Source organism: Alternaria ethzedia, assembly GCF_023757985.1.
Source record: "Alternaria ethzedia strain BMP 0044 chromosome Unknown scaffold_2, whole genome shotgun sequence".
NCBI lineage: Eukaryota > Fungi > Ascomycota > Dothideomycetes > Pleosporales > Pleosporaceae > Alternaria > Alternaria ethzedia.
In genome coordinates, this window is record NW_026056195.1 from 144,397 (window position 1) to 157,267 (window position 12,871).

At 53.2% G+C, this 12,871-nt stretch overlaps 4 protein-coding genes across 4 annotated transcripts; 2 read left to right on the forward strand and 2 right to left on the reverse strand.

Annotated features, from left to right (window-relative positions):
- Positions 1-3,500: 3,500 nt before the first annotated feature.
- Positions 3,501-5,268, forward strand: J4E87_000853 (uncharacterized protein; the record flags this gene model as incomplete). Its single annotated transcript, XM_049372505.1, has 2 exons — positions 3,501-3,826; positions 3,876-5,268. The coding sequence occupies 2 exons, from the start codon at positions 3,501-3,503 to the stop codon at positions 5,266-5,268; spliced, it is 1,719 nt and encodes a 572-aa protein (XP_049237163.1).
- A 493-nt stretch (positions 5,269-5,761) lies between these two features.
- Positions 5,762-6,562, reverse strand: J4E87_000854 (uncharacterized protein; the record flags this gene model as incomplete). The annotated part of the gene is made up of 2 exons (XM_049372506.1): positions 5,762-6,430; positions 6,557-6,562. 2 exons carry the CDS (start codon positions 6,560-6,562, stop codon positions 5,762-5,764), a joined length of 675 nt encoding a protein of 224 aa, XP_049237164.1.
- Positions 6,563-8,505: 1,943 nt separating this feature from the next.
- On the reverse strand, positions 8,506-9,105 carry J4E87_000855 (uncharacterized protein; the record flags this gene model as incomplete). Its single annotated transcript, XM_049372507.1, has 1 exon — positions 8,506-9,105. One exon carries the CDS (start codon positions 9,103-9,105, stop codon positions 8,506-8,508), a length of 600 nt encoding a protein of 199 aa, XP_049237165.1.
- A 1,095-nt stretch (positions 9,106-10,200) lies between these two features.
- J4E87_000856 (uncharacterized protein) lies at positions 10,201-12,846 on the forward strand (the record flags this gene model as incomplete). Its single annotated transcript, XM_049372508.1, has 2 exons — positions 10,201-10,321; positions 10,388-12,846. 2 exons carry the CDS (start codon positions 10,201-10,203, stop codon positions 12,844-12,846), a joined length of 2,580 nt encoding a protein of 859 aa, XP_049237166.1.
- Between the last annotated feature and the right edge of the window lie 25 nt (positions 12,847-12,871).

Genomic DNA, 12,871 nt, shown 5'->3' on the forward strand with positions numbered 1-12,871 from the left:
GGCAGCGGCGCAGGTAATCTCACCTATTGCAATCACTTCTACGACACTAACACTTTTGCTAGTGCCAAAATCGATCCTGCCTCAGTTCCATAGTCCGCTTCTCCGATTACCTGGCGAGATACGCAACAGGATCTATGAATACGCACTGGAGGACTCAAAACCGCTACGTGTGATTGGTAATCTTCACAAGGCACCATACAAGGCCCACGCAACGCGATTACACCAGTTCAATACACTCAAGCACACTTGTAGGCAGCTTCGCACAGAGACTGCTTGGATGGGTGTTTCGCCGGCTGACGCGTCCTTTCACTCTTCCTATAACACCTTTAGCCAAACCCTCGTTCCTGGAACTCGGCAACTTGAGTGTTACAAGCATGACCGACCCACAGACCGCTTTCTCTCGGATATACCCTTTGATGACTTCGTTTTTTTCTGCCAAAGAAATCCGCAGCTCGAAGTGGCTATCTTTACGCAAGCTCTACGAAAGGATCTTGGATGTCGCGGTTTGCTTGTTGCCGGGGCGGCGCTACAGCGTGTTCTGCGAAGGAAAAAGCTGCCTTTCCAGGTTGATGCAGGTGTTGCAAGCGAAATTAGAAAGATGGCAAGACACATGCACAAGAACACAAATATGAGGTTATGGAGGTTCCGCTCAGGAGGAAGACTGCTCTCGGGAAACATCAAGGTTTATCCGATGGAGGAGTACGATGAAGCCGAAGTGCGGTACTCGTATCTTCAGAAGAAGAAGGGGTTCGAGGATTGGGTCGCGCAGATCAGGGAGTGGTACAAAAACGGCATCTGAGGCATGCTGCTCATGAACAACACGCGCCGCATCGGCAACAAGAAGGACAGCCGGAAAGAAGTGCTTGTATGACGAGAGTTTGGAGATGTCTGGGCAGTGCTATAGTTTCTCGAGTTCTTCACACCCGAGGTAACACGCCGATACTAGCATGAGGGCAATCAGATAGGTACATCGAATATAAGACACCCAATCCCTGACCCATGATATGAATATGCCCGCGCGAAAGTTGCACGTGCACTGTGACCCATTCTGGAAGCTTAGCTACCATGCGCCGGGACGGAGTATATATGGCTAGTATCGTGATGAAGCAGAGTGTTAGGCATCGCGATTCAACGCATGTCATTCATAAAACGGGTGCGATGAGTAGGGAGTATGCGTCGTCCAAGTTCGAGTGCTTTCATGCGTTGACTGGGAAAAAGATGTGTCAAGGGAAAGCACGCTGTCATGTCATTTCTGGTGGCTAGCGGGGCTTGGCGATAACTAATCCGCATTACCCCAGAGCTCCTTCTCCACACCCCATTCCGCCCCATCCGATGGGAAAGAGCCAACACACGCTTTGCAGGAGCCATTGCGAAGGCAAGAAAATACATGGGTTTGTGAGAGGCGTGCTACTACGGCTCTCGCCTTCTCAAAAGTCTTCTACGAATGGTACCGTCCTCACAGCTCCTATGCGACATTCACCACGGCAGCATCGCGCTTCGCGGAGGTGGCCTGAACCTTTCCCAAAGCAGGATGCCATCCGACATGCGGGAAGAGTTCGCGCTTCTCGACTCAGGCAGAGGATGAAAGGAGGCTCAAAAGAGGCGGTACATTAGGCAAAAGAAACGGCAGTCGGCTCGTTCATCACGGGACTACATCATTCATTGGTGGATCGGCGCCTCTCTGGGGTCGAGGAATCTCCACAGCCGGAGGAAAGCCGTCCGAAGCAATTTGTATAAGAGGTCGCGCTCCCCACGGGGTGGAACGTCTGTTTGGCTCTTTTCAGAACGACGGCGACATGTTGCTATCAAGCTTAAGAGAAATGGCTCTTTGGCATTGGTGCGCTCAATCAAATGGTTGAGACTGGTACGTATTTTTGCTTGTTTGGTCACATCACGCATCTTTCGGTTTGCGGTTGGCACCCCATACTCACACCACCCACGGGGTACCTGTCTACTATAGCACGGAGTCAAGGCTAACCATCGTAGACGTGTCTGGAGACTCCATCAACGTGTCTCCCCACATGCGCACCACAACCGTCATCCCACATACTGCCGTTCCCAACATCCGGTAACCCCTCGGTCTCCCGAACATCACCCGGTCTCACAATCTCGACGCGAAAGCGTGACCTGGATGTCGGCACCTGTCACATTGCTCATCTCACGATGCTCTCGCATTGATCCACACGGACCCGTATTTCTCAGAAACTTCAGGACTCTTGGCTCAGGATTTTCACGCTTGGATGCACCCAGCGGGCCGCTAGCGCTGCAACCTCGGAGTCGGAGATGAGGTTTTTATCGCGCGTCGGCCAAGACCGGCGTTTGCTGGGAAACCTGCCAAGTTCGTACCGCCGACACCGAGGATGCGCTGCCAGCGATGAAAAATCACGGTGACGTAGAGGTGGACATCTGACGTCGCAAGTCTCGATTTACCGCGCTCCGCGAAGAATTTGGATATCCCGCAGGAACTGTCACCCCCGGTTTTCTAATGCAGAAGCTCTGGCGCACCAGTTACCGGCTACTAGGACGAAAACGTGCTGCCCTAGCTGGAGAACAACCTTTTCGTTCCGGCTACCCTCCAATGGCGACCAGATGGACTTGTCACCGGTGTGAACGATCCAACGCGACTTGAGGCTCTGCGGAAGCTAGTGAGTGCCGTCACGCCCGTGCGTACACGTCTTGCATATTGTCCAACGATATGAGGCACTTGTCAGCCTCGTCTGCACTATAGACGCGTCTATGCCCCTGCATAAGGAAACATCCCGGGTAGCTCCAAGCTATCTCATAGGCCGGCTGGATGAAGTCTAACATTGGATACTCGGATGGAGCAGTTCGCCGATACTGAAGCGCACCCCATCATCACCATCCACAATGGCTGTGTAAGGGGAAACCGTTGCAGCACGCGATACTGGAGTCACTGGGGCAAGGTCACAAACTATGCGACCCCGTATACGACCCCGAGGGGCAATCCACCAGAACCGGAAGGGTGGTATACTTGCAACAGCTGCAGTGGGCCGATCGTTGCACTATCAACTGTCTGTGCTTCTCGGCGTGTCCAGCAACCATTCCGATACTACGCGATGAAGAAAATTCACGACCGGCAGCTCTCCGGCTCGAGCGTGCTCGTGACAGGCTGCCCCATTGCCAGCTCCAGCTCCACGATGCGATGTCATCATACCTCCGTTGTCAGGGCGCTCGTGCGAGCATATCTCCTTTCGCCTCCATGGCTAGGGCGTTCTGGAAAATGTTAGTCGGATGGATATGCGGATGAGACTGACACTGGGGCTCCACTGTCAATAGACCCTACGAACCCGTCTCCGCATGCATTTTCTGCTATTTATACGGTGCAGCCTTCTCCTCACAGCCCACACTGGTCTCCTCTTCTCCAGCTTCTCTCCAGCTCACTTTGTTTGAGACGTATACCCCGCGCTGCAGACCAGCTCGACTTTTGCTCGATACCCTTTTGCTTTTCTCTATTGATTCCTAATTACCACGCGCTCAACATGACGGTCATGTCGCGTTTCTTCAAGAAGAAGGCGACCGAGGAGGAGATCCACGAGAAGGGAACACCCAACACCGCCACTCCCGCGGACACACCTCCCAGGGGAAACTCTGAGACCGTCCAGGCTGCGGATCTCGAGCCCAAGGGCCGCGTGCCTGCCATTGCCGTTATCCTCGGTGCTTGTGCCAGTATCGGTGGATTCATGTTCGGATATGAGTCTGGACAGATCTCTGGTTTCCTCGAGATGGACGACTTCAAGGCGCGTTTCGGCGGTGAGAACAACGAGTTCTCTGCTGTCCGCTCTGGTGCCATTGTCGGTCTTCTTGCGTAAGTCACTTCTTCCGCAACGCGATGAACGCGTCTAACAATCTCCCAGTGTCGGTACTCTCTTCGGATGCTTAGGCTCAGCTCCTCTCGCTGATACCTTCGGTCGTCGTCTTACTATCTCCGGTTCCGCTTTCTTCTACATCATCGGTGTCATTATCGAAATCACCAGCAAGAACGTCTGGGTTCAGTTCGCCATGGGTCGCTTCACTGCCGGTCTCGGTATCGGAGCTCTTTCCACCGTCGTCCCCATGTACCAATCCGAGTCGATCCCCAAGCGTATTCGTGGTGCCACTGTCTCCTCTTATCAACTGTTCATCACACTCGGTATCTGGACCGCATACATGGTCAACTACGGCACGGAGAAGGACTACGTCAACAGCGCTCAATGGCGCATTCCCAACGGTCTTTCCGCACTCTGGGCCATTATCCTCGGTAGCACCATCCTCCTCCTCCCCGAGTCCCCCCGCTACGCATACCGCAAGGGCAAGGTCGACGAGGCTCGCATGAACATGGCCCGTCTCAACGGTGTCGACCCCCACAGCGCCTTCATCGACGCCGAGATTGCTGAGATCCAAGAGAAGCTCGAGGCTGAGTCTGCTGGCGGTGACCACCCATGGCACGAGATCTTCACCGGCCCCCGCATGCTGTACCGCACTCTGCTCGGTATGGTTCTTCAAGCCGGCCAACAGTTGACAGGTGCCAACTACTTCTTCTACTACGGCACAACTATCTTCTCCGCCACCGGCCTCTCCAACTCATACGTCACCTCCATCATCCTCGGAACCGTCAACGTCGTCGCTACCATCTTCGGTCTCTGGGTCGTCGAGAACGTCGGCCGCAGAAAGGCCATGATGGTCGGTGCTGCCTGGATGGCCATGTGCCTCTTCATCTACTCCTTCGTCGGTCACTACGCCCTCGACCAGAACCTTCCCCAGAGCACGCCCGCTGCCGGAAACGTCATGATTGTCTTCACCTGCCTGTTCATTGCCGCTTTCGCCACCACTTGGGGCCCCCTCGTCTGGGCTATCGTCGGAGAGCTGTACCCTGCCCGCTACCGCGCTACCTGCATGGGTCTCGCCACCGCCTCCAACTGGCTCTTCAACTTCATCATCTCCTTCTGCTCTACCCTCATCACCGACCGCATCGACTACTTCTACGGTCTCGTCTTCGCTGTCTCGCTCGTCCTGCTCTTCTTCGTCGTCTACTTCTTCATGATTGAGACCAAGGGCCGCTCGCTCGAGGAGATCGACACCATGTACATGATCCACGTCAACCCTATTACCAGCGCCAAGTGGGATGCGTCGAGCTTGGCTAAGGACGGCCTTGTCGACACTGACAGGCTGCACATGGGTCCTGGTGGTCGCAACTTCAGCAAGGCCGAGCAGGCTGGTACCCACGGTGGTATCTTGGAGCCTGCCGAGCGCAACGAGAACCAGGTCTAGATGGCTGGTTAAGGGAATGAGGCTATGATGGAGAAGATGCGTTCACGTTTGGAGTGGACTGTGACGGCCTAAGAATTTATCAGTTGTAATTCAGTATGAGTGTCCATCTGTGGGACGGGAAACGGGATGCCAATATGGTGCATGCCCTCAATACATTATCATTAAATCACTTGCAGTCTTCTCATGGTGCATGAATGCTTTTCGTGTTGTTCTCGTATCTCAGACCCAAGTCTTCGACTACTTCGTCGAGACCTGTTCGCCTCCCTAATATCGCAAATATCTCCGACACTTTGATGCCACTCGTCTCCCGTCCCAGATAGTCCATCCAGGTATTTGTATTGCAAAAGCCGAATCCAAGTGATGATTACACCCTACAACGCGAGTTCCGAGAATTAATGATACACACCGGAGTCTGTGTAGTTAGCAAACCATTCCGTAACCCCAAGAATCATTTGGAGAAAATACCTAACTCGCCATAGAAACTCTGATGTTTCTAGACACCCTCTCGCTGCCACTTTTCGATCTCTTTGATGCAGAGCTTGATCTGCGCTACGCCATGTCTCTGTATGTCTTCCTCACTGAAGACAGGTTGGATAAGGTCGCCAGGCCCTGTACCAGGGAATATGCGGATATGACTCGGGATTGGCTCCTCTCGATCAGAGCCAAGACGAACGGCCATCCTGCGCATGAACGGAGAGAGAACAGCATGGTTCTCGTGCATGTGTCTGGCGTACAGGAGGCCGGCAGCCTTCATAAGCCACATATCGGCGGATTCGATTTCGCCGAGAGAGCCGACATATAAGTGAAACTTGATACCGGGCCAAAAGGCGACATATGGCGCCAATATCTCGACTCCCTTGTTCCATGAGCTCACCCATCCCGAGGAACTCGAATATTCGTCGCATAGTGTGACTTGACGAATGCATTGCTGCTGACCCACCGAGCACGCAGTAATGAATGTATAGAAGTCTGCGATCTGCCGGTCAGACTGAAAAGCCAGGTCGTTTAGTCTTAGACCTAAGCCCTTGGTTTCGTCGTATAGCTGGCGACAGACATATTTGAGGCGGTTAGATTCAACCCAGTGTTCGTAGAGTCGATGGCCTCTGAAGCTCTTCGGGTGGGTTTCGATGAGAAGGAGGCCTCTATCTTCCGTGAGGGCGTACTATTAAGCTGTTAGCACGAATAGTAAGACGTCTCAGCACGGCGTTGGCAAAGCATAGCAAGGGAGCTACATACTAGTAATAGGTTAGCAAGATATCTTAAGAGCTATTCGTGGCGACTACTTTACCCTCATAGATTATATCGCGGAGTTCTCTCGGTAGAGCGAGTAGGCGGTTTGGGACCGACGGTGGTGCTGAGCCGCCTGTGGCGAGTGGCTGTGAGGGTGGGAGGCGCATACTGAGTGTCGGCGACAGTAAGTAGTGTGAGGAGGAGGAGAAGCGGAGAGGCAAGTAGAGTCTCAGTGTTGTTGTCTAGGAGACTAGCCCGTTTGCTCTGAGGCTTGGCGGACCACAGAGACTCATATGGAAGGAGCGACTGCATGTGTGACGTCACAACGAAAGGATTGAAGATATCAAATCAAGCAGAAGTATTGAGGAATTGTGTAGTATGAGCCCTGATCAATGTGTAGACTTGGCGACCATCTTCGCGAAAGCCGTTAGAACCTGGACATGGCTGCTTGTGTACTCTTGCAGCCGGAGTCCCTTGGATGTTTTCTGAAAGACAAGCCCAAGTTGAACCTTTTCGCCGTCTCACTGATGGACGCGCCGTGATATCCAAGAAGCATTGGCAACGACTCAGAAACCCTCCTGGAACCACTGTTTACACTGCGCAATCCAATCATCGACATCATCAATGTCAGAGTAGGGAGCAGTGCGCCGGAGTTCTTCCTCGTCAAAACTCCTAGGAAACACTTGTACAGCCGTCGACTCCGCCCAAAAGCCACCTCGAAAGGCACTGCGATACTGTGCCGCGCGGCTCGCGCTATCCCTGAGCTCTGCACTGGCAAGAACAGGAAACGTGCCTTTTATTGCACGCTGAACCACGCTGCCCCACCAACACCAACCCTGGAAACTCTGTTGGTCGGAAAGCCAATCAAGTCGCACCTCCACGGACAGGGCTGGATATTTCTTGCTGATCGTATCTGCCCCCTGCAATTCGTTGAGCAGTCTGCTAGGTGCCGTCTGCAAGATCGCGACCCTTCCAACTCGTCCAAAATTCGCAGCGGAACAGAACTTCTTAGTAAACTTGTCGAATAGTTCGTAGCTGAATGGACCGGGGAAAGTTATCTTGTTATGTCTCAAACCGAGGCCCCTGGTCTCGGCGTACAGCTGACGACAAACGAACTTGAGTGGATTCGGATCGGGGCCTCGCGGATTGTCTGCTGCACGGAGACGAGAGGGAGAGGGTTCCGTGAGAACAAGCCCAGCTTGCTCGGTGAGTGCGTACTCGTAGATTATGTCGCGCAGCTCCCTCGGGAGGTCAAGCAGCCTGAAGTGTCCCGACGCAGCCATCTATAGATATGTCAGGTGAGTTTCTTGAGCGGGAGGCCTAGCTGATGTGTACCTTTGCTGCGACCGATAGACGACAGTCGAGCCGGGCGCTTGAAGTTGAATGAGTGGTTTGCGCTTGCAGACAAACCGTGGAGTTGTCGGTGTAGAGTATGGTAGTGGAGTGAGTGTCGCGGTTTGTTTACAATAGTCCAGCAAAAAGTGGGGCCAGTCGGGGTGAGCGACCTTATGAGGAAAGAGCGACTGCAACGTCACGGTGAGGTCCAGCCGGCTACTGATAATTCGATCTCATGGATCATATATTGACTATTCATCTGCAAATAAGAAGTTCTGCAATCATTTCCCATACGTCCAAATCAGAGGCGCGTCTCGCTATACATGATGCGTCATACGTAACATCTCCATTTTCCCATTCCTTCACTTTCAAACTGGATGTCGTCGCCTTCAATGCCGCCGCTTGAACGCCAAGTGTTGAGAAGAGCCCGTATTATGGTACAAAGAAGAAGATATATCGGTGGAAGTACTGCAAGATAAGAACGCGGCAGAAGCAAAGGGGTATTCTGGGGGTATCTGTGGTGCGACGGTGGGTAGTGGTCGCACGTAAGGATGTTGGTGGGATATGGGGCGTTTGGTAGATGGTATGAGGCGCGATGGAGTTACTGTTCAGTATCTGTTCACCTGGATGCATTAGTAAATCTACGTCTTCAAAGGATAGCGTTTCAATCACTCACCGGTATCCCGGGCCTCTCCGGGCGCCTCTCCTCTCGCGGTACTCATCGTGTTCCTCGATGACTTCAACGACATCGTCGCCTGGAACGCGTTGCCGTCCCTCCACAATGATGCTCCTCGCTCTCGGTGGCGCGCCCCTCCTCTCCTCAACGATGATCTGCGAGCGTCCACTGTTCCGCCTCGGGCTCCTGCTAATCTCGCGGACTTCGGAACGGCGTCGCGACGAGCGTCCGCCATGTGAATTGCGTCGTGGCCTGCGCACTACAATCTCTTCCTCCCCGGCCATGGCCGTGGTCGTACCGGTCTTGTTGTTGGTGTTCATCAGGGACTGGATGAGCCAGCAGATCAGGAGAAAGCCGGCGACGCTGCCGAGCACGATGCCGACAACGGTGCCGGGCTCGGGACCGTCGGTGTTGTAGTAGGTGGGTATTATACCCTGCTGGGCATATATAACATTCTGTCGCTTGGCAATGGGGGCTGCCTTGGGCGCATCGAAGACAATCGCTGGCACGTCGAAGGCAGGCTGTCGGGCGCTAAGGCTGGAGTCGCGGGGCGCCATGTTGGCGAGGAAGCTGAGGGGATCGCGTACGGCCGGCATGTTGAGGTCGAGCAGTATGCGACACTGGCCGCGAGAATGCGCGCTGGCAGCAAAGTGGTGGTGTTGGTATTTGGCGTGTTTGGGGGGCCGTCGTCTGGGGGAACAGCAGTTCCTGGCCTGGAACCGACGATGCCGGCGCTAGTTGTGGGGGAGGTAGATCAATTTGGTGTGATGCAGAACACACAACACAATGCTCGAGAAGGAACAAGACAGTTAAGCAATTGCAAGATGCCGAAAATCCGTCCCAGGTAAGAGAGGTGAGAAAAGCAGGGCGCGCTTGGGGATTTGACACAGTAGTGCGCTGGTTGACTACGACGCCATGATGCAATTATTCATCTTGTTATGGGGGCTGGGGCCCAATAATAGGAGGCTGAACCTCAACACCACCGCCCGCACCGCGCAACATCGCGACACTCAATATTCGGCCGATCTCCCCATGCATGGCTCCTTTACTGATCAATGTTTTCGCGATGCATCGCCCATGCCGTTCACCATCGCGATGCCGCCAAAAGCCATCCGCAACGCTCCGCGGGAGGCGCAACGCCTGAAAGCTCAATTTGACCTCATCTCAACCTCGTACCTGGAACCTTGCTCCTCCCAGTTGACCATCTCTACCCGCCAATACTTGTTTCTTCCTCGCCTATTTCCCTTATCCGACTGGATCGCCCTGCGCCAGATCCTGCTTGCGCAAATACTTCCCGGCCAATTGCGACGGCTTTGCGCGCCGAAGCCACAAATCGCTTGTCGCGCCGTCACGTGAGACTTCCGCGAACCTTCCTGCTGGTGTGATCGCGGCTACCACAACAACACTCTGACCTCCACCCGACAGCATACACCAAGCCAGCGCGAGATTTCATCTCTTCTATCGACTAGCTTTGAGATACCTCCCGCGTTCCTTATTGAACCTTATTTTGCCACCCGTATGCTATTGTCCGCAACTCCATGCACTGCTATTGCTAGCAATGCGTGTGAATAGCAAAGCGCAACTGCTACATGACATGATACCTAACCAAACATCAAGATGAAAAGTATAAGTATTCGTCTGCCCTTGCTCTCAGCGGTTGAGAGATAGTAAAACCCATCATTGTATCCATGATGGAGCCAGAAAACGCACAGCCACAGATCGCCGAGCCAGACTTCATACCGAAGGATTGCTTACGTCTCAACAGTCCATACATGCTTCAGTCCAGCGACAAGAAGGAGCCGAGCTCAACAGGTAAGTTGCTCCTTTTTGCCCTCACATCACTCAAATGAGGTTACATGTTAATGCTGCCGGGGATAGACAAGATCGAACGGGCGGTAAGACCTTTTGATCCTACCCACCACTTCGACACCCTCAAAAGCTCACTAGGACCGACCGGAGATCACAAATGGACGATAGATGACAGCGAATTTGCAAAGTGGCTTGGACCCACTACCGATCAGCTACGCGTACAGATCTCTGGAGGCACCAAGATTGACAGGACCTCAGCAGCTTTGTTCGTTGTGGACCACCTGCAAGGTCTGCAGTCATCGGCATCTTCCAAGACTCAGGTTCTCTACTTTTTCTGTCATCGTCCCTTCCAACAACGCAGGACTGCCAGCGCAGTATTGAAAGGCTGGATGTCCCAGCTTCTTCAACAACGGCCTATCATGATGAAAGACTTTTGCGAATGCGTCGACGATCCCGTCTACTTTTCTACTTACCTCGATCAAGCCAGGATGATGTGGGCTTTCTTGCGACGCGCCGCGAAGCTGCACAGCGAGGGAATTACGTACTGTATACTGGATGGCCTGGAGGAATGCGACACGGAAGATAGATCTCTCATCATTGAACTGCTGACCCTTACACTCCCGCTTGAAGGCTGTCCGGAAGCTGGAGCCAAGTTCAAAATTCTCGTCACTACCAGCACCCCTCTGGATGGTGCGACGTTCAGTAACATCGACCTTACTGCGCACGCAGGGAGCAAACCCTCTTTGTCTGCACATTCGCTTACGATTGATGAGCGCCTCAAAGTCCTCAGTAACGAGGATCAAGTACTATGTTCTAAAGCGCTACAGTTGCTTGCCGCGTTCCTTCATCCACCGACGACCGAACAGTTCCAGGATCTCTTTCCAGAGGAAAATTGGTCCACCGTTTTCGGATTACTCAATTCCTGTCCGACAAAGCTGCTAGTCACTCCCGATCGCATTGAGTTTGTAGATTCGGATGCATGGCTCGCGCGCTCAAAGTCTAAATCCGCGGCTGACTATCACACCAGGCTTGCAAAGGAGTGTTTAGATGCGATCGAGGTTGGTCTTACGCAAATCGACATAGCAGACCTGGAGAACGACGACGAATCTTCCTGGATGTCTCAGGCCTCTGCTGTTCTAAAGTATGCGACAATGCACTGGGCTGACCATCTCAAGCTTTCCAAAGACACCGAGCAAAACCGTATGGACCTCATACTGAGATATTTCGGTCCCAATTCAACAATCCTGGAGAAGTGGTGGATCATGTTCATGGCCTGGAACTACGGTATCTCTCGGTACTCTGATCTCCGGCGGCGTTACACAACACCCCTCCACATGTTCGCTCTCCTCGACCTCGTTGAGATCTTGGACAATGCCGGTCAAGACTGGCTATTTGAAGAGTACGCGACCACCCAGGACGCACAGGGTCTAGAACCGCTCGATATTGCTATCCTGCACAATCACGTTAGGATGGCAGAGATTCTCTCAAATGAGGTCTCCTTCACCACAACTGGCCAATGTACCTTCGCAGCTATCTCTAGTGCAAAGCTAGCTAACATCATCTTCAGCAAGCTTGATTCACGATTCCCAGAGCTGCCCGAAAAAGATATCGAGAACATGTTGTGGAACGCATGTTACAGGGGAGACCTTGAGTTGCTCGAAGTTACCATCACCTTCGCAATCGGAAAGACATCGGGGAGATTCTTTCCGTGGAACAACACCGCCTATGCCGAAGATATCATAGATTCCGGCGACCACCGCTTACTACGGCCGATCTTGATAACGACCAACATGAAAGAGAAGGCGTATCACATCATCAAATACGCAACTGAGGAGCACGAACCGCGAATGCTCGAGGAAATACTGCGCTACGAAGTCGTTGACAAGATGATCAAAGGAAAGCAGATTGACCTTCGCACGGCCCTGAACACGGCACTCAAACGCAGAAGCGCTCGTATGGCAAATCTTCTTCTGAACGAGGACACCATGGACCACCCTGAAGGCCGCGATCTTAGACCGCTAAAGTACGCAGTCAAGTATCCCAACATTCACACTCTCAAGCTCTTCCTAGCGCAGCCGAAGATTCCTTTCAACACAGGCGTCATCGAGGAGGGCGTCGCGCTCAACCTCATGCTGCACCATGCGGGTGCAGACGTGGATATCAAGAGTCTGGACCAGCTGCTCAAGCGGGGTGCACGAATGCGATACGAAGACTTCGGCATGACCGCTCTCCATGTCGCCGCCGAGATCGGCCGCATGTCAGTCATGGAGATCCTCCTAGACAATCTTACCGAAGACGAGATCAAAGAGGATATTGACCGCAGATGTAGCCGCGCCCACAGAAGTCAAGGTCGGGAAGGTATGACTGCATTGGCTATCGCTGCTTTGAAGGGCAGCTTGGAGATAGTGCAGTGCCTGTTGGATAAAGGAGCGAATATCGACGTAGAAGATAGGGCAGGGAAGACTGCTGTGCAGCTGGCGCGAGAAGCTGATCGGGGAGATATTGCGGATATGATATTGGATAGTTGATACTGTGTGGCTGCTCACAGGATTG